Source organism: Equus caballus, chromosome 16 (assembly GCF_041296265.1).
Source record: "Equus caballus isolate H_3958 breed thoroughbred chromosome 16, TB-T2T, whole genome shotgun sequence".
NCBI lineage: Eukaryota > Metazoa > Chordata > Mammalia > Perissodactyla > Equidae > Equus > Equus caballus.
In genome coordinates this window covers 41,479,685-41,499,253 of record NC_091699.1, presented here as the reverse complement: position 1 = coordinate 41,499,253, position 19,569 = coordinate 41,479,685, and the positions used below count along the sequence as shown (strand labels likewise).

General features: G+C 44.2%; 3 protein-coding genes across 25 annotated transcripts in view; all 3 read left to right on the top strand.

Annotated features, from left to right (window-relative positions):
* Positions 1 to 2,811: 2,811 nt before the first annotated feature.
* Positions 2,812 to 16,609, top strand: RPP14 (ribonuclease P/MRP subunit p14). 9 transcript variants are annotated; one of them, XR_011426834.1, is made up of 7 exons: positions 2,812 to 2,988; positions 6,197 to 6,294; positions 6,386 to 6,470; positions 9,817 to 9,893; positions 10,321 to 10,399; positions 11,069 to 13,471; positions 13,515 to 14,117. XR_011426834.1 is itself a non-coding variant. In XM_005600516.4 (6 exons), exons 2-6 carry the CDS (start codon positions 6,218 to 6,220, stop codon positions 11,123 to 11,125), a joined length of 375 nt encoding a protein of 124 aa, XP_005600573.1. In that variant the 5' UTR covers positions 2,812 to 2,988; positions 6,197 to 6,217; the 3' UTR covers positions 11,126 to 14,117. The 9 variants fall into 9 exon arrangements, 4 of the variants coding, with proteins under 4 accessions (XP_005600573.1, XP_023475965.1, XP_005600570.1 ...); XR_011426837.1 differs by having other exon boundaries at positions 2,828 to 2,988; positions 6,176 to 6,294; XR_011426836.1 differs by having other exon boundaries at positions 2,828 to 3,073.
* Positions 11,245 to 14,117, top strand: HTD2 (hydroxyacyl-thioester dehydratase type 2). The gene is made up of 2 exons (XM_070237280.1): positions 11,245 to 13,471; positions 13,515 to 14,117. Exon 1 carries the CDS (start codon positions 11,245 to 11,247, stop codon positions 11,749 to 11,751), a length of 507 nt encoding a protein of 168 aa, XP_070093381.1. The 3' UTR covers positions 11,752 to 13,471; positions 13,515 to 14,117.
* A 2,709-nt stretch (positions 16,610 to 19,318) lies between the features above and the next one.
* The window catches only part of PXK (PX domain containing serine/threonine kinase like), a 68,423-nt gene continuing 68,172 nt past the window's right edge, over positions 19,319 to 19,569 (top strand). For 12 of the 15 annotated variants that reach the window (XM_023620192.2, XM_023620191.2, XM_023620190.2 and 9 more), the window contains exon 1: positions 19,326 to 19,548. In XM_023620192.2, the coding sequence (XP_023475960.1) occupies positions 19,447 to 19,548 (102 nt within the window). In that variant the 5' untranslated portion in view covers positions 19,326 to 19,446. Of the gene's footprint in view, positions 19,549 to 19,569 lie in introns of all 15 variants that reach the window. The other 3 variants (XM_023620183.2, XM_023620184.2, XM_023620182.2) reach the window with 2 other exon arrangements.

The following is a 19,569-nucleotide window of genomic DNA, read 5'->3' as shown; positions in this document are numbered from 1 at the left end:
TTCCACAGCTTTTCACTTCTGATCACTTTCAGTTCCTTTGTCCTGTCTTCACAGTCTGCTCACGTAAGTGGATACGAATCCCGCGTGACTGATGGAGAACTGTGGCTGTGGATCTTAAGGGACTATGATCCTACTTGGGCCTCTCTCTTGCCTTTTCTTCTCAAAGTTGCTGAAGCTCCTCAATTTTAGCAAATCCATTTGGTACCAGTTTGCAAGGTCGGGAGGGCAGCTGAAAACAGCAGACGGGGAGGAATTGTGGACTCAACTCTTTCTTGGCTGCCATAGCTTCCAGGAACATTAAATACTTGAAGATCTGCCCCCAAAACTCTGCTGTGAATGTCAGAGACAGACACAGAGAGCGTCCTGAATGGCCCCACCCCCTTTTTTTGGAGGAAGATTAGCCCTGAGCTAACATCTGCTGCCAATCCTCCTCTTTTTGCTGAGGAAGACTGGCCCTGACCTGAGCTAACATCCATGCCCATCTTCCTCTACTTTATATGTGGGACGCCTGCCACAGCATGGCTTTTGCCCAGCAGTGCCACGTCCGCACCCGGGAGCTGAACCAGCGAACCCCAGACCACCGAAGCAGAATGTGCGCACTTAACTGCTGCGCCACAGGCCGGCCCCAAGAATGGCCCCTCTTGAGCCAATTGACTCCACCCAATGCAACGCTAGGCAATTTTTATAAAGACTGAGGCAGCCCTGTGTGTTTTGATTTGGAGTGATGTTAAGATACATTGTTAAAAGGGGACAGCCCCCCTCCGATAGCTCTGGGAAACTAAGTTTAGGTATGAGTTAAACTCACACCAGTGGTTACCCCTGGGAGAGGAGAGGCTGGCTGGGTAAGGGGAGGGAGGGAGACCCACTCTTCATTGCTCATCCCTTTATACCATTTGAAATGTGTGCCATATGCCTAGATTAATAAAATTTAATTGAAAAACAAAAGTCAACGAGCTATTGTCTTTATCATTCAAAGGTATGTCTTTTATCTTAAACTCTGAATTAACAAGACAGCAGAGAGAATTCAGGCAGCTTGGAAGGCACTTCCAGGGTTTGGTGCAGGACGGTGAAAATTATTCAAGTTCTGTTAAGTCCAAAATACACATGAGCTGCTCTGGTTTTTCAGGGCCGCAGCCTGGCAGGATGGGTTTGCCGGGTGGCTGGTTTAGGGGACTGTCTCCCATTACGGAGCATTATCTGGGTGCCAGATACTTTACACCAACTATTTTTTCCTCACAGCTCTGCGTAGATGCTACTAATCGCTGGTGTGACAGATGAGGAAGCTGAATAAGTGGCAAAGGATGGAACTGAAGCAAGTTTTGGCAGCTTCTGAAATCCAAACTCTTCTGAGAAATGCCACTGCCTGTGGGGTCTGTGTTGATTTCCTCTACCTTTCCTCTCATCTGGAACAAGTCCTGTCTCCTCTGAGGGGAGAAGGAAGGGAAGCAGAAGCCTCAGGACTAGAGAACATGGCTATAGCCAAGGACTGAAGCTTCAGGGAAACAGCCGACAGTAGGATTTTGAGAAAAGAAACGAGAGAGAAAGTTCCAGCTGACTCAGCCTCAGGCTTAGCTGTGCAGGGTAACCCTTTGCCTCCAACCCAGGCCGAATCAGCACACCCATTTATGAACATCCTGCAGTCAGCAAATACGTGTTGAGTGCCAGGCACTGGAATGCAGTGGTGAGCCAACACAGAAAGGGCCCTGTCCTCTCGGGGCTTACACCCCAAGACAAGGGGGCTTACACTCGAGTTTTGGCACCCTCAGGCCCTCTGCCATACCCACCCCTGACTCATACCACACAATCGGGTTGTGTGGGGCAGTGTGGACAGCACCATCTAGAGTCAGTCTGGCTGCTCCACCACTTAATAACCGTGTGATCTTGGGCGAGTAACTTAGCCTCTTGTGCCTCAGTTTCCACCTGTGTAAAATGGAGCTGATCATAATAATAGCTACCTTAGGATCATGGGAGAGTTCCACGAGATAACATATGTAAAGTTTTTTCATAGTGCCTGGCACAAAGAAAGTACTTAATAAATCTCAGCTGCTATTATTTTTTATTTTTATTTTTTTGAGGAAGATCAGCTCCGAGCTAACATCTGCTGCCAATCCTCCTCTTTTTGCTGAGAAAGACTGGCCCTGAGCTAACATCTGTGCCCATCTTCCTCTACTTTATATGTGGGATGCCTGCCACAGCATGGCTTGATGAGCCGTGCAACGTCTGCACCCGGGATCTGAGTCTGTGGACCTGGGCCGCCAAAGCGAACCTGCGAACTTAACCACTGCACCACTGGTCTGGCCCAGCCGCTATTATGATTATTATTAAATACAAATACTGTATGTTTCAGGAGCACAGGGGCTGTTTCTTGTTCTCCACTGAGTTCTCAGTACCTAGCACATAACACGGCCTCAGCAAGAACTTACTGAATAAATGCATAGATGAAACTGGGCTTACATTTGGAGATAGGACCATCTGGGTCTTCTCATGTCCACTCTGATAAAATACCTACTATGTGCTGGAAGCCACAACGGACATTGAGAGCGGGTTCTGTACTTGGGGAGTGCTTGACATAGGAAATGCCCAGGGGAGAAGATGCTAGGTATAAAGTTGCTAAACAACTAAATGCATGGGTAAATAAATTACGAAGGGAGCTCCTTGGACAAATTCAAATGCCCGGAGCCCTGTACCCCATGCAGTCATTTGCACACACGGCTTTCTCCGGCGTGGGCACCAGAGGGCACTAACCCGGCGGGTCTCAACTCCTAACCAGGACTCACGCCTGGGTCCTTAGGAACCCTGCGCGCTGACGTCACATCCGTACCTAGACGTCACACAACCGGAGGGGTGGGGCTGAAGGGAGCCAAACGTAAACATCCCCGGAGTTTCTCTGGCCCACGCTCCGGTCGCTGCGGAGGAGCTCCGAGCCTTGGCGGATTCTTGCAGCGAACAGCAGTCAGGGAGGCGTCAGGCTAGTCCGACGGAGAGCGGGTAGGCGAAAGCCCTCAGCAGAGCTCCTGTTTCCCGGGACTGGACTCAGTCGGCCGCGCTGCAGACGCGTGGCCACGCGCCCTAGGTGCGCTTGCGCATGCGCAGGGTAGCAGCGACGGCGGGTCGCGCCGAGCGGCCAGAGGTACCTCTCGGCTCCGGCCCAGGACGCCGCGGGCGGAAAGCGAGGCCGGGCCGCCCTGTGCCGCTGTACCGCGCGGCCTCGGTGGCAGAGGGTGGCTGCGAGCGCTGAGCGGGACCACGTGTGCAAAGCGCGTGCGCCCGGCGCCAGGTGGGCGCTAAATGGCATACATTAGTCGAAAAAAGTTGAAAACAACCTGAGTGCCCAACAGTAGAGGATTGAGCTTTTAAAAAAATATATGTATGTATTGATTTAGTCCAAAAGTTACATATTGAATGTCTACTGTGTGCGATGCACTGTTTTAGATTGTTGGGAAACAGCAGTGAACAAGACAGAGAGATCCCTATTTCTTGTAGATTGTACGTTCTTTTGGGGCGGGGGAGAGGAGTGCAAATAATGAATGAATGAATTACATAGTTATGTCGGAAAGCGGTAAGTTCCACGAGGAAAAGGAGCAGGGGCATCGGGGGGGTTGCTGTAGTAGTAGATAGAATGGCTGCTGGACCAAATCGAATGGTGAGATTTGAGCAAAGCCGCGAAGGAGGCGAGGGAGAGAGCCCTGTGGCTTCCAGGAGGTAGAGTGTTCCCAGCCTGCAGAAACGCTAGGGGCGAGGCCCAGAGGCGGGAGGTAATCTGGTGTTTCGGGAAGAGCTGGGAGGCCTGTGTGGTGGACGGGATTGAGCAGGGGAGAATGGTGGGACATGAAGTCCGAGCGGTGGGAGGAAGCAGCGGTACAGATCAGGGGGGGCCTACAGGCGGCTGTAAGGACTTTGGCTTTTCTTCGAGTAAAATGGGAACCGTTGCAAGGTTTTGAGCAGAGGCGTGGCGTGGCTTGAATAGGTTTTAACAGGCTCACTCTGGCTGCTGTAGAGACTAGATCGGGGCAGGAAGGTGGAAGCAGAGACACCTCTAATAGATCGGTTAATGAGCGTCCCTGCTCACCTTTTTGTGGTGCGCATGGTGATATGCCAGGCTGCACAGACGGTTTCTCAGGCATCATCTCCTTTAATCTCAGGACAGCCTGCAGAGGGCTGTCGCTGACCCTCACTCTGATGCTCAGTGACTGCTGGGTAAACACTTGCTCCTTAAGTCTTTTTTTTGGTAAAATATACATAACTTAAAATTTTACCATTTTTAAGTGTACAGTTCTGTGGCGTTAAGTGCACTCACATTGTTGTGCGACCATCCCCACTATCCGTTTCCAGAATACTTCCTAAGTCTTCATCATTATTGGCATCCTGAGCTCTGGGAACAATCTCGTTCCCCTACCTCAGGCAGCCAACTCGGTCAAGGCACTTGGAATGCTTTCAAAACACCTATCATGTGCCAGGCAATGAATGAAATGATTGAGGGTCCGGGTCTCCCTGCCCTCCTAGTCAGGGGAGGCTACTGACTGGGAAAGAAGCACCAGGTAACTGTTACTGCAGTTCTGAAACCAGGGGTCCTCTTGAACGGAGAGGCCTACCACCACCACCATTCAGTCGGTCGTATATTCAGTAAGTGTTTGTTGAATGCCTACTCTGTGCCAGACACAGTAAATATTCATGTTTGTTGAGTGGATGGTTGGATGTAGCTCCTTGACGGTGACTTCTCATTTTCTCTGGAGGTCATTATCTGGGAGTGGTTGGAACTTGGCCTGACCCAGAGATTTTTGTAAATGCTGGTCTATAGTAATATGACCTTGGAAAAGTCCCTTTCTTTGGTTGGGCTTCAGTTTCCTGGTGTTTTTAGTAGGGGAACCAGGTATTAAACAATAGACAGTGTTAATAAGAGATTGCGTAACAAGGGAACCTAACTTAGAACGGGGTGTCAAAGAAGGCCTTCCTGACAAGGAGAACTCCTGGAAGGGATGAACTTTAAGCTAAAATGTGAAGGCTGAGTAAGACCCTCCAGAGGGAGAGTGAGGTGGGAGTGGAGCCAAGGACAGGGGTTCTCTACGGGGTGATCAACATGATCTGAGATCTTGAGAGTTCCAGATCTCTTAGAAATGGCATTGAGTGCCCATTCCAGAAATTCCTCTTCTCAAGCCCCTTGCTGTTTAAGCTCCGTGTTTCCTGGGGCTGCCAGATAGCCCTGTGCAAAACTGGTCTCCAGACAGAACAGGCAGGTCGAGCGTCCACCCCTCGTCCTCCTCTTCATGCTCTGTGTTGACTGAGAGTAAACAAGAGGGCCTCCAGACCCCAGATTGTACTCCTTTATGCTGTTACTCTTTGTTTCTGATTAAGAGGCATTGTACAAGAATGATTTTGAGGGGGCTCAGGAGTGGTGGGAATCTCTGCGTGTCCTTGGCAGGTGTTACCTATCTTCGCCAAGCCTCAATATCTTCTTATAAAAAATGGGAATAATACTAGCTTTTACCTCATAGGATCGTTTTGAAGACGTGTGACCTAAGGCATGTGAAGGGTTTTGCACAGAGCTGGATACTCAGTGAGGAAAAATGTTTGCTGGGGTTGTGATTAGAATTTCAATAAGAGCACAGTGGTCTGGTATATATAGAATGTAGAAAGTTCCTTTGTGTGTGTATGGGTAGGCTTAGTTTGACCAGAATTAGATGAGTTACTGTACTAGGAGTTCTTTAAAAAATCAAATAGGTCAAATTCTCATTAAAAAAGTGAGAAATAGCTTGTATCTTGTTAATTTCTAGCCCTCTTGATTGTTTTTTTTAAATTATTTTATTGAGATCATACTGGTTTATAACATTGTGTAATTTCGGTTGTACGTTATTATATGTCAGTTTCTGTGTAGATTGCATTGTACTCACTCCCAATAGTCTAGTTGTTATCCGTCACTGTTCATATGTGCCCCTTTACCCCTTTTGCCCTCTCACCCTTTTCCCCTCTGGTAACCACTAATCTGTTCTCTTTATCCTTGTGTCTGTTTTTCTTTCACATATGAGTGAAATCATACAGAGTTTGTCTTTCTCTGTCTGGCTTATTTCGCTTAACATAATACCCTTAAGGTCCATCCACGTTGTTGCCAATGGCAGGATCTTGTCCTTTTTTATGGCTGAGTAGTATTCCATTGTGTATATATAGCACATTTTTCTAGTCTTCTTGATTCTTAATGTAGGTGTCATCAGCTTTGGAAAAGATGCCAGCTCCAGCCACCACATATGAAAGAATAGTTTACAAAAACCCCTCTGAGCACCACTACATGAAAGTCCGCCTGTAAGTCCAGTCTCCTAAGTTCTATTTTTGATGAATCTGAATAGCATGAAATTTAATGTGATGTATTGTTTCTTTTGAATATTTTTTACAGAGAATTTCAAGATTGTGGGGCTGGCCTGAATGCCGCACAGTTCAAACAGCTGCTTGTCTCAGCCCTGAAGGACCTGTTTGGGGAGGTACGGGTTTGCTGGGTAGATGAACACTCCTAAGATCTTTGTAAGAAATACTGAGACAACACTTTTCCAAACCGTATTTTAAAACTTTAAAACCACATTTGAAATTGCAGGAGCACACTCAGAAAGGATGACTTTTGGGTAGGTTTGTTCTAGTGTGCCTTCTGTTTGACAAGGAACTTGTTAGACGTTTGTCCTGGTGCACCGTTGCTGTAAGTGCTGTCCAGCCTGGCAACCTGCGAACTGTTGTTTTGCCCATTGCGAAGATGGGTGGCTCTCACCAGAATGTCAGTCAGCACACCACTGTCTTTATTGAGCAAGTCTCCTTTGGAAAAAACTGAGCTGAACTAAACAGTGGGCTTAGTGACATTTTTGATTTACATTCTGATGCGTCTCCTTAGCTTCCCAAGGACAAGCGCTTTGAGTAGTCCTGTTTTAGCATTCACTTGAGAACAAGTAGTTTTGAGAGAGAACAAAGATGGGTGATTTTCAGGAAATTATCTCCTAATTTGTATATTCTGTCAAATCAAAATCTGCTAAGCACCTCTTCAAAATTAAAAACTTTTTGCTCTGCAAAAGATTTGGTTACGAGGGTGAAAAGACAAATTCTAGACTGGGGGAAAATATTTGCAAACCATATATCTGACAAAGGACTAATATCTAGAATATATCAAAGAACTCTTAAAACTCAATGGTAAAAAACCAAACAGTCCAATTAGAAAATGGGTAGGTGCCGGGCCAGTGGCACAGCGGTTAAGTTCATGCACTCTGCTTCATCGGCCCAGGGTTTGCCAGTTTGTATCCTGGACGTGGGCCTACACACCGCTTATCAAGCCATGCTGTGGCAGGTGTCCCTGAAGATGGGCATAGATGATAGCTCAGGGCCAATCTTCCTCAAAAGAAAAAAAAAAAAAATGAGTAAAAGACATAAATAAACATTTCACTAAAAAGGATGTACACTTGGCAAAGAAGCACATGAATGAAAAGATATTCAACCTCGTTAGCTGTTAGGGAAATACACATCAAAAACACAATGAGATATCACTGCACACCTAACAGAATGACTGAAATGAAAAATAGTGGTAACACTAAATGCTGACAAGGATGCTGGAAAACTGAATCACTCATACATTGCTGGTGGGAATGTAAAATGATACAACCACTTTGGACCACAGTTTTGGCAGTTTCTTTTTCTTTTTTCTTTTTTTTTTTTTTGCTGAGGAGGGGTTTGCCCTGAGCTAACATCTGTTGCCAATCTTCCTTTTTTTTTTTTTTTTTTTTGTATATGAGCTGCTGCCACATTGTGGCTGCTACCAAGTGGTGCAGGTCTGCACACAGGAACCGAGCCCAGGCCACCAAAGTGGAGCGCGCTGAAATTAACCGCTAGGCCTCAGGGGCCTGGCCCAGCAGTTTCTTAGAAAAACTAAACATGTGCCTATCGTACAACCCAGTAATTGCACACCTGGGCATTTATCCCAGAGAAATGAAAACTTAATATTCCACAAAAACTTGTACACACACGTTCATAACAGCTACATTAATAAGAACCCAAAAGTAGAAATAAGCCAGATGTCCTTCAATGGGTGAATAAACAAACTATGGTACATTTGTACCATGGAATATACTCAATAGTAAAAAGGTACAAACTACTGATACTGTCCATGCAAATAATCAGTAACCAGTCTATAGATAAGAGAGGTGAGGTGACCTTACTTGAGCCAAGCTGAGGATTATAAGCTGGGAAGGCAGACTCCACGGAAGAAGGAAGAAAGTGTTCCAGAGAAGCATGTTTTCAATACAGCTTTATACCTTTTTAAAACAAAGAACATACATTAAACACACCCAGGATACATATTCATCAAAGTTTCAAAGATACTCAGTTGCAAATTAGCAAGTCACCATGACCCTGATGTCAGGGAAACTGGAATTTATCTTTAGGAGCACTGATAATGGGTGTTACCGATACTGGCTACTGCCTCGTAGGAGGGGAAGTATGCATTCTTCTCTTCAAAAACTACATTCTTTGAGATAATGTTTGATGCTTTGTTTAATCATTAAAGCAGATGTGCGATGTGTGTTTGATAGGCTATAAATCAAGCTTTTTTTCTTCGAGCCAAATCAGTTTTAAACCAGAATAGCTACCCTGTATACCTCAGTATGCGAAAATTTCTTGTCAATACACCCAACAACTTAACCCACTCCCCAGAGAATTATGCTGAGTGAAAAGCCAGTCCCAAAAGGTAACATACTGGGTGATTCCACTTATATAATGCTCTTGAAATGAGAATTATATAATCTGGGGGCTGGCCCTGTGGCCAAGTGGTTAAGTTTGTGCACTCCACTTCGGTGGCCCAGGATTTCGCCATTTCGGATCCTGGGCGCGGACTTGGCACTGCTCATCAAGCCATGCTGAGGTGGCATCCCACATGCCACAACTGGAAGGACCCACAACTAAAAATACACAACTATGTATTAGGAGGCTTTGGGGAGAAAAAAGGAAAAATAAAATCTTTAAAAAAAAAAAAAAAATATATATATATATATGAAGAAAGATTAGTGGTTGCATGGGGTTAGGGATGGGGATGAGGAGTGGGTGTCACGATAAAGGAGTCGGAGGAGAGAGCATTGTGGTGGTGGTTACATGAAACTACGTATGTGGTAAAATTGCATAGAACTATGCATACACACATAAATAAATATGAATGCATATTTAAGTGGTAAAATCTGAATAAACGCTGATTTATCAATTTCAGTTTCCTGGCTTTGATACTGTACTATAGTTATGTGAGATGTTGACATTGGGGGAGCTGGGTGAAGGGTATATGGAACCTTCCTGTACATTTCTCTGCCATCTCTTCTGTGTCTAATTTTTCAAAATAAAAAGTTAAAGAAAGAAAAATCTGTGCACCTTCTGTATATCAGGTATAAAACCTGGTTCTTGGGGATATAGCTGTAAACAGATAGACATGGCCTCTACCTCATGGACTAATGGTCTTGGCTATTTTAGTAGGAAACCATGTTGAACAATTAATGGCAAGAATCGTGAGTGTTACGAAAGAGGAAGTGTAGGTCCTGTATGTGAAAGAGCATAACAAGCGATTGAGCTTAATGTTGGGGATCAGAAGGAACAATTTAAATGAAGACTTGAGGGTGAAGAGGCATTAACAACATGAAGAGGCGCAAGAAGAACATTCTGGGCAGGGGATGTTGTAAATAAGCAGGCTCAGTATTGCAGTGCCGTTAAATACAAAATTGCTTTTTTGGAGGAGAAAGCAGTTGACAGCAATAGTTATTAGAGTTCACAGATAATGATGATATTAGTCTGCTAATAGCATGATTCCATACTTAGGTTGATGCTGCCTTACCCTTGGATGTCCTAACCTACGAAGAGAGGACCTCATCAGCCATCTTGAGAATATGTAGCAGGTACGACAGACAGTGGAGCATTTCTAGTATAACAGAGCAGAGAGGCGGACAAAAAGAGCAAAAATGTTCTCTTCTGAGAATGAGAAGAGCTGCGTCATTGTGATCTCTGAGCAGCTTTTGGAAGTTTAAACTGGGGAGCATATGAACATTCATCCACCAGGAGTTTACACTCTAGAGAGCAAAACTTGTGATTTGCTTTCAACTGTAGGGTTTCCCAGTTGACGCTCGTGGTTGCAGACTCAGAAATACATATTTGAGAAAAATTCCTAATCGAGTTTCATTTTATTCTCTGCCATTGACATACTATGCTTTTAAAGTTTTCTCATTTAAATTAGGTTTTCTGGTAGAAACTGCTTTCTGGAGCATCACAAACAAAAGGGTGATGTTGCGGGGACAAATCACTTATGTTTTCTTGGTCTTTCCACAGTGGTCTTGTCAAATTATGGAGCTCTTTGACTCTGTTAGGATCCTATAAAGGCAGGAAATGTGCTTTCAGAGTGATTCAGGTAAAGACTCTCCCTTCACATATTCCAAATGAGGCTGAGTAGTGGATCAAACTGCTTTTTAATATGTGTCCCATTTTTGAGCTTGCATAAATTTAGTATGGTTGCCATTATCCAACTGGGGACGGGAGGGGATCCAGGACTTCACTGTTTCCGAAAATGTGAGACAAAGCATTTAGATTTTAGATTGTGTGGGAGGTATTTTGGGATAAAACTTAGAACTCTTGTGGGAAAGTCTTAACGTTTCATTTATAGCTTAATGCTTAGTGCCTTATCTGTTGGGATGCTCTTTCTCAGCTTGTCATGACCACTTGTTTATCTAAGGCTACCTCTCAGGATGCTCTTTAAAATGCTACTGCATGAGCTTGGCTTATCCATAAAACTGGGCATGTTTTGGGGCCGGCCTGGTGGCACAGTGGTTAAGTTTGCACATTCCACTTCGGCAGCCTGGGGTTTGCCGGTTCAGATCCCAGGTGTGGACCTACGCACTGCTCATCAAGCCATGCTGTGGCAGGTGTCCCACATGTAAAGTAGAGGAAGATGGGCACGGGTGTTAGCTCAGGGCTAATCTTCCTCAAAAAACAAAACACCACTGGGCATGTTTCTACATTGCCTTGTATTTCAGTACAATTTTCTCCTGATACTGTGTTAACTTTTTTCTTTTGGTTACAGGTGTCTCCATTTCTCCTTGCATTATCTGGTAATAGTAGGGAGCTAGTATTGGATTGAGTAGTCTTCAATTTCAGAAACATTCCTCTACTCTCAGAAGTACTTTTTGGTGCCAGCATAATGTTTGAAGACTGAAGCAGGCTAAAGGCTCCTGTTGATGGAATTTGAGACTGCTGAAGATGTTCCCAGTAATTTCCAGCCATCGCCTTTGGTGGGGTGGGCTTCAGAGGAGAATAAGCCTGAACCAACCAGTGATAAGCAGGCAGACCCTTCAGCATATGCACATCAGAATTGGAGACCGGGCTGAACTCAGCAGGGCCTTCACACAGAGGGATGTGGCTGCCTTCTCAGAATTAACAGGAGATGTCAATCCTTTGCATTTAAATGAAGATTTTGCAAAACACACCAAGTTCGGAAAGACAATTGTACATGGAGTTTTGATCAATGGACTTATTTCAGCTCTCCTGGGTACTAAAATGCCAGGGCCGGGCTGTGTATTTCTTTCCCAGGAAATTAAATTTCCAGCCCCTTTATATATTGGAGAGGTTGTTTTAGCATCTGCAGAAGTGAAAAAGCTGAAGCGGTTCATTGCTGTTATTGCAGTGTCATGTTTTGTAACAGAAAGTCAAAAGACTGTTATGGAAGGCTGGGTTAAAGTGATGGTCCCAGAAGCTCCCACATCCTGAAATATCTGTTTAAGATGCAAATTCAGGCATCAGCGTTACTGTTATTGACGAGTCTCTGGGGAAAACAGATTGCTGCTTCACCAAGGAATGGCTGAGAGATCCAGAAGCCCGTGTTGGGGGAGGGGGGCAGGTAGAGGGGTGTTGAGATGTCCACTTTCCAGTTTGGCCTTATGCTTCACACAATGTGAGTAGGTTCATCATTTGTCTTGGTTTTTAAAATTGAAAAAAATATTGGAAAGTTTATCATTTAGCTAAAGGTTCAACTTTTAGCATTTCAAACCTAATTTGATTTACATTTAGATAACAAACCTACCTATGTGTGTAGAATAAGTTTTTCACTGAATTTATAACTCGCTGGCATTTAATTATCGAAGACAGCAATAGAAGTTGAGTCATCTTTGAGTACCTACCTTCTACCAGTAAATATTCTTAGTTCCTGTTTTTCAGCAGTTTCCAGGTCAGAGTTTATTGTAATTTGTTACTGTTTACACCAACATGGCATCTTGCTCAACCTTTGGTGGTGCTTGCCTTTCAGATGGTTTTCCTGTTATTGGAGGAAGGCTTGTGTACAGATTTGGACTCAGTTATGTAAACCGTCTCGGTCTAGCTACAAGTAACTAAGCCAGGCCTGGCCTGTAAACAGTAGCTACTACTATTGTCCATTCTCCTCTGTGACTGAGATTAGAGGTCATCTTGAGTTTAAAGCTAACTGACCCACAGTTAAACAGTTAACAGGCCAATGTTTCAGGATGTTAACCAATCTCTATTGGTATTCCAAAACCTGGAATAGATCTGGAATGCAAAGTTTCCATTTTAGGAATCTAGATGATTTTCTCCCTCGAAAATATGGTGGGTTGTCCCCTCCGCCTCATTATATAAATAATATGTGCATATTGTAAAAAAATTAAATGAAAAGTGTAAGGAACACTGTCGAGGCCAACTTCTTAAGAGCTGAGAGGTATTGAAGAGGCAGTGTGCCTAATGTGTTAGTACTAGATGGTCATCTCCAGCACAGCCAGCACTTTTAAGACAAGAATCTACCTGTGCTCCATGGTTTTAGATGGTCGCTCTGACCGCAGCTGGATGCTTTGATCAGGAAGGTAAGATCAAGTGTAAATGGTGGAATCAACCCACATTTCCTGGAAAAAGGTTTTTTCTCCTGGTGGATCAGTAACTAGATTTTTTATTTTTATTTTTTTAGATCAAGGCATCAGTTAAATGAATTACTAGAAAGAATTATTCTAGTCACTAGAGGGCAGTGATGCATATAAATAGAGTATTTTAAAACAGTTTAATATTGTGTCATACTCTGGTTTGTGATGCTGAGACAAAAATACCCAAATTCATGTGAGGATGCCATTGTCATGAGTTTCCGAATGGGCAGCATGTGCAGGCTCAGATCCATCTGAAGGCGGCTTATAAATGAAATACTACACATACTGAAAATTTGATATAAGGTAACATTGAAGAGCAAAATGGGGAACTTGAGGCATAAAATATGGACTTGAAGCCAAGACTGCCTACTCCTGCAGAACTCATTCTCTGGACTGGGCAGCAGTCTTGAAGTATGGGTCCGTAAATGGGTTGTGATGTGATCATGAATACTAATACCATATTTGGCCTGCACATAATTGAAATGTCTGATGAGCCAATTTTCTACATTAACTCTAATCCTTGAAACAACTTTGTGAAGTTCAGTTAATGTTGTCCTGTTTTATAGGTAAGAAAACAGACTGATCAGTTAATGTTGTCCTGTTTTATAGGTAAGAAAACAGACTGACGCTGTGTGACTTGCCCAAGAGGTGGTCCAGCTAGTATGCAGTAGAGCTGAGATTCAGACTGGGGCCTCCCTTGCTCCAAAGCATTTCTTTTTTTCTATCACCTTTGGGTCATAAATGTTCCCATTAATGGAGGACTGTCAGTTTCTGTAATAGTATCCTGTTATGTGTCAGTAAAGTATTTGGAACCACCATTCTACAGAATTCTTTTTATGTTCGGAATGTTCTAGATCTTATTCCCTGCTACAGTTGTAGCATTTTCCTATATACTATTACTTGATGGCTTCCACCCTACCTATCACCTGTCCTTTTTCTAAGTTGACATTTAGTGATTATTTGTCTTCAGAGCAGAATTACTGAAAGTGTTATTCTAAAGATGAATTATGTGCAGGCCAAGTACCGTGGGGAGGGAGAGATGTCAGATCTGGCTGATAGTGATTTATGCTGTATAATTCAAAAGTAGCTTCTCAATATGAGCATTTCCATTTGTTTTAATGCTCCCTAGGTGTCGTGGTCTTTGATCTCTGTAAATCAATAAAAAGTTGGAATAGAGAAGTAGGCAAGAAGTTACGGATACTTCTCTGTAAATGATGACTTGTTATTTTTGCTCAGAGCCAAGATTCTCACACCACTCATGCCTTGTTAAAACTGGCTGTAAGGAAAACTGGCTGGTCATTTTGAGCCCTGTACAGGCTGCCAGAAAGAATGACTTTTCCAATGAAAGCTTGGGTGACCCTCAAATTAGGAAATCCCCTCCCAGCTAATGGAGAGGTGGTTTTGACTTGTACTAGGTCACACGTGGAAGTGAGTACAAAAGTACTGACTAAAATAGCAGGCCAAATTAGACTAGGACTTTCCACATAGGGGTATTATAAGACTGTAATTTATGCAATATTTGAATACCACAGAAAGACCCATCTTAAGCAATTTCAGCCTAATGTACTGGAAAATTGCTTAACAGATTTTTATATTCTATTAGAAACATTTCCGTATTGGTGAAATGCCACTCATTTATTTTTCTGAGCAGCAAATTTTGAGTAGCAGCAGGGAGAAAGCCTTACCACAGCCGCCATTCATCTTGTGGAATTGACCCGTGTATTCATCTAGAAAAAGAAGAAATTGCTCAATGCACACTGGCGCCTCTTAGGTAACCGCAGGTTTTCATTTTGTGCTGAATTATTAGTCATTTTTATTTTGTTCTTACAGTATGATTCAGAGACCAATTTACTCCCAAAGAAAATTGCTATTATATCTCTTGAGTTTTTGTATTAAAACATACTCTACCAAGGGTTCACTGTCACTGAGCAGCTGTGCCACTGAATGCCTCATGTGTTGGCATAGTTTGTTAACTGGCTCTATCTAAGCAGAATGGGAGTGCTGTGGAATTACTCTTGGGCTATGCTTGAGTATCTCCAGGGTCCCAGGTGTTTTACTTCCTTTGTTCTTGGCTTGTCTTCATTTGGATTACAAACAGCAGAAATAAGAATTCTCAACATCTTCAGAGAAATTTGGGGTTGGAGCAAAATCACCAACTAGAAGAAACCATTTAAGTTTAAAATCATAAGAAAACCCAAGACTAATGTTGACACTACATACATAGAACAGGATTAATAGGGGGCCCCACAAACAGTCAATTTCTAGGCCACAATCAATTTCTAGTCTGGCTTTTAGCTATAACACAGTTCATACGACCTTATAAACCCCGGGCAAAATTCCTCTGTGATGTGATGGAAAAATATCATCAACATGGAAGGGAAATAAGAGTGATCAAATGTGAGCTGAATTTTGTTGTTTTGTATCCAGATCATGAATATTTAAAGAAGTAGAATCGTTTTGAGTTGGGAGGCGACGCTGCTTCGGACGCACTGAGTTTTTCACAAGCTTCTATGATTTGATTTGTAGAGCAGTTGCCAGGTCTAGAAGCATCCTCACTAAAACTCATTATCTTCAGTCAATCTGGCCAAACGTCAAATTGTTAGATAAACAACCGGTGGGCCATCTAAACATTTGGCAACTTAGAAGAATATAATTTTTTTCTTCCCTGCTGGCTCTGAGTAGTTGTGTATGTGGCAAAAACTGAGGTACTGCATACCTCATTAGCTTTACCCAGTGTGAGACTGGAAGCAAAGTTGATTTGATTCAGATCAGCTCTGGCCTGGGGAGGGTCTCCCCACATTGAGCGTGAGCCATTTCAAAAGCCAAATGGATGTTGAGGCTTTAGGGCTTGGGGCTTGATCTCCAGAGGATCTAGGGATCCAGTTAAGTTCAGGATTCTCAGGGGATCACTGACAAGGCACTAATTGGGTAGATGAAAATGAAATTATAAGGCTCACCATTGTTTTTATTCTGAGGGGTTTTCTTCAGGTAAGAATTTCCAGAGAAAGGGAAAGGCTAGATTGAGAGCTAGTCTCTGGCTTCACTCCATCAAAATATCTGATGTCTTACTTTCGGTTTCCTTTCCCTAGAAAGGAAGACTAGACAAGGTTTCTATTTTACAACCTTTGCAATTGACTTGTATGATATTTTAATTTTTTTCTTAATCAACAAGTAAAATATCTTAGAGACATTTTAAAAAATACAGAAAAGCATAAAAATAGAAAGCACCACGGTCCCACTTCCTGGAGACCCTCAGTTAATATTTTGGTGTGGTTCCTTCTGGTGTTTTTCCTATAACTATATTTTTAAAACTTGGGATCATACAAATGCCTGGAGTGCTTTCATCACTTAGAGTACTATTGATAAAAAAGAAATAACAGGCCCAAAATGGAATCATTTGCCTCCTGACAGAGGCTTAATTACAGTTTCAGCCTCTCGTAGGAATGTGACCTTTTTAACAGTCAATCTGAAATTTCCTGATTAGCACTAGTGAGGTCATCTGCGTGATAAAACCCCCTTACCCCCAAGGAGAATTCCTGGCCTGAAACAATCCTTTCTTTTCTTCTGCTAATAGCTTCCTTGCCCCACCCTCCTTCTGCCTATAAAAACCTTTCACTTTATACAATTCCTGGAGTATCTCTACTTGCTTGTAGGCATGCTGCCCCATTCATGAATCAGTTAATAAAGCCAATTAGATCTTCAAATGACTCGGTTGAATTTTTTTTTCACACTATTATATCAAGAGTATTTTCTAACATCATTGAATATTCTTTGATAATGTAATATTTAATCATTGTAAAATAATCTGTTTATGATTGTTCCATGATTTGTCCAATTCCCTATTGTTAGATACTCATCCTTGCGTGCTAATGTACTTGCACTGATCTCGGATTATTTCCTTAGTATACCCTTTTAGAGGTGGAGTTACTGGGTGAGAACATTTTTGAAGCCCTTGATAGGTATTGTCAAATCCCAGCTCCTTGCACCAGCCCTATTACATGGTAAGTACTGAGTAAATGATTGTTGAATGAGTAAACTCAACAATTTATTGAATTTCGGAAAGGTTGGACCAGTATGTATTCCCACCAGCAGTATGTGAGAAGAGCCTTGTCTTGCTCAGTCCACATCATGACGGGAGTAGTGACTAAAGCAGAATTTTGGTTTCTGTGATTCTGGTAATGAAATAATCTATTGGCCTTAAGAAGTAGTAAAAAGTTAAATCCTCCCTAAATGATATATGGTTTTGTTTTAATAGACTGCTGCTTTTAGACACACTAGGACAAAAATGGAATGTAAGAATGTAACCGCCAAAAGGGGTCTTCTACTCGCTGCAAAGACAAGTCAATGGTCCAGAGGCAAGGTGGTAGGAGAGAAAGTGTCTTTTTATTACAGCTTGCTAGCAAGGGGGAAGATGGCAGACTAGTGTCCTAAAGAACCATCTTAAAACTACAAAATTTTGAAGCAGTTATATAAAGCAAATGGACTGAAGGAGGGGAGGGGATGTTGACCATCTGGTGGTCTAGTCCTTGAGACTCCAGATCATCCCTCCCTCTTGTCACCGGTGATGGATACCCTCAGAAGGCTTTTTCTCAGAGGTCATTACAACCCTGGGAAAAGTTAGAGAACAAAGTTGTTGCCTTTCACAATAGGGAGGTCTAGGTATAAGCCAAGGCTATGAAAATAGCAGAGCATGCATATTTCTCATAAGCAGGTGTACACTTATCTAGGCTACGTGCAAACCAAAGCATTGCTGACAAGGAAAGGGGGTGTCTTGTGGGTCAGAGTCATTTACAGTTTCAAAATGGTTCCCCTCTATAAGATGGTTTCCCTTATGCTAACCTATGTTGACCATTGGCTGTATTTATCTTAGCTATTTAGGCGGCACTACAGGAACAGTTATGATTATTTCAGGACTGAATCATGAAGTTCCATGTTTCTCTCTTCACATGTCTCTCCACTGGGTCTTGGCCTTTAAGGCAGTCTGTCATGGCTACCTGACCTCTTGGGGTTGCCCAAGAATCCCATTAAGCTTGAGATCTGGAGAGGGTGCCCTTTAGATGCCATTTAGGTCTTTGCTGTAATGTCAAATTTTGGTGTGTGTGTGTTGAGGGGGTGCTTACCAAGAGACTTTGTTCTCTTGTCTGAAATGTAGAAATTTAGAGGAGACAAATTTAAGAGTTAGAAACCCTCCATTTCTGTGAACTGTAGGGGAAGGAAGAAACTAATATTGTTTGAGCTTTTATGATGTGCCAAGCCCCTTCCCATCCTACTGCATTCCTCATACCAACCTTTCCATACAGATATTATCATCTTCACTTTGCAGATGCAGAGTTGGAGCTCAGGTTGGGTAACTCATTCAAGGTCACACAGGTGATAAATGCCAGAAACCTGGAGATCCTGGTTATCTAATCCCCAGTCTAACTCTCTCTACCATCCTAGGATGCTGCACCAGGAAAGAGCAGTGTGAGTGAGATTTCTGCGCGCGCGCGTGTGTGTGTGTGTGTGTGTGTGTTTGTGTGTGTCTGGTGGTGGTAGGGGGGCGGGGGTTGTGGAGAGTGCCAGGATTGTGGCCTTGGGTTCAGGGGACTGTAGGGCAAATTTGGGCTGAGAAGTTGATTGCAAAGTTCTCTGGCTCTGGGTTTGACGTTCTTGGAGACCTTACAGCGGGATTGAGGACTGCAAGTCTGAGGGATCTTGGTTGAGGGTTCTAGGGATTGAAGGTCTTGTGGCTGAGCTAAGAGCTGGGGCCAAGGGTAGAGGCTGGGAGTACCTGGACCAATGTCCAGTTTTTAGGGTCCTCAGTTCAAAGAGCTTGGGTCTGAAGGTTCTGGAGTCCAAGGGCTCTGACCGTGGGGTCCAATTCTGAGAGCCTAGCTCTTAGGTTCTTCTTGGGTCTGAAGAACCAGGTTCAAGTGTTCCCATAAAACCTGAATCTGTGGGGCTTATTTTAGAAAGTCTCTGGGTCTGTAGGCCTCAGAATGAGGGTCCCATCCTGAAGGCCCTTTTTCTGGCTCTTAGGTCCTTGGGCCTGGGAGGCCTGGGTGGGAGAGGTCCCGTTGTAAATGTCGCAAGTCTGACAGTCCCAGCCTCTGGGGGCCTCGTGTGAAAAGCCCAACAGTGAGAGGTTTGGTTTGGGCATCTTTGGGCCTAAGAGTTCCTGGATCGCAGGGTTCAGGACTCATTGTATCTGGATCTAAGGATTTTGGAGGTCATGACTTAGGGTGGAGTGTCCCCGGGTTTGAGGGCTGGTGCTAGGGGTACCGGCTCTGCGGTGCGGGTGCCAGCAACTTGGAGGCGCGGGTCCAGGCCAGGGGCGACTGTGGCAGGTTGGCGCTAGGACCCGGCGGGTGGCGGGGCGCGTTGACAGCGGCGGCGGCGGGGCGGTCGGCACTAGGGCCCCGCGGGCCCGGCGGGCGGCGCGCTCGGGGCGGCGCGTGTTGACAGCGGCGGCGGCGGCGGCGGCGGAGCCCGGCGGCGGCGGGAGTCGGCGCCTCTTGCGGCTGCCCCCGGTCCCGAGGCGGCGGCGGACAGGCGTCCCGGGATGGCCTTCATGGAGAAGCCGGCGGCCGGAAAGGTGCTGCTGGACGACACGGTGCCGCTGACAGCAGCCATCGAGGCGAGCCAAAGCCTGCAGTCCCACACGGTGCGCGGCCCGCCGGTCGGG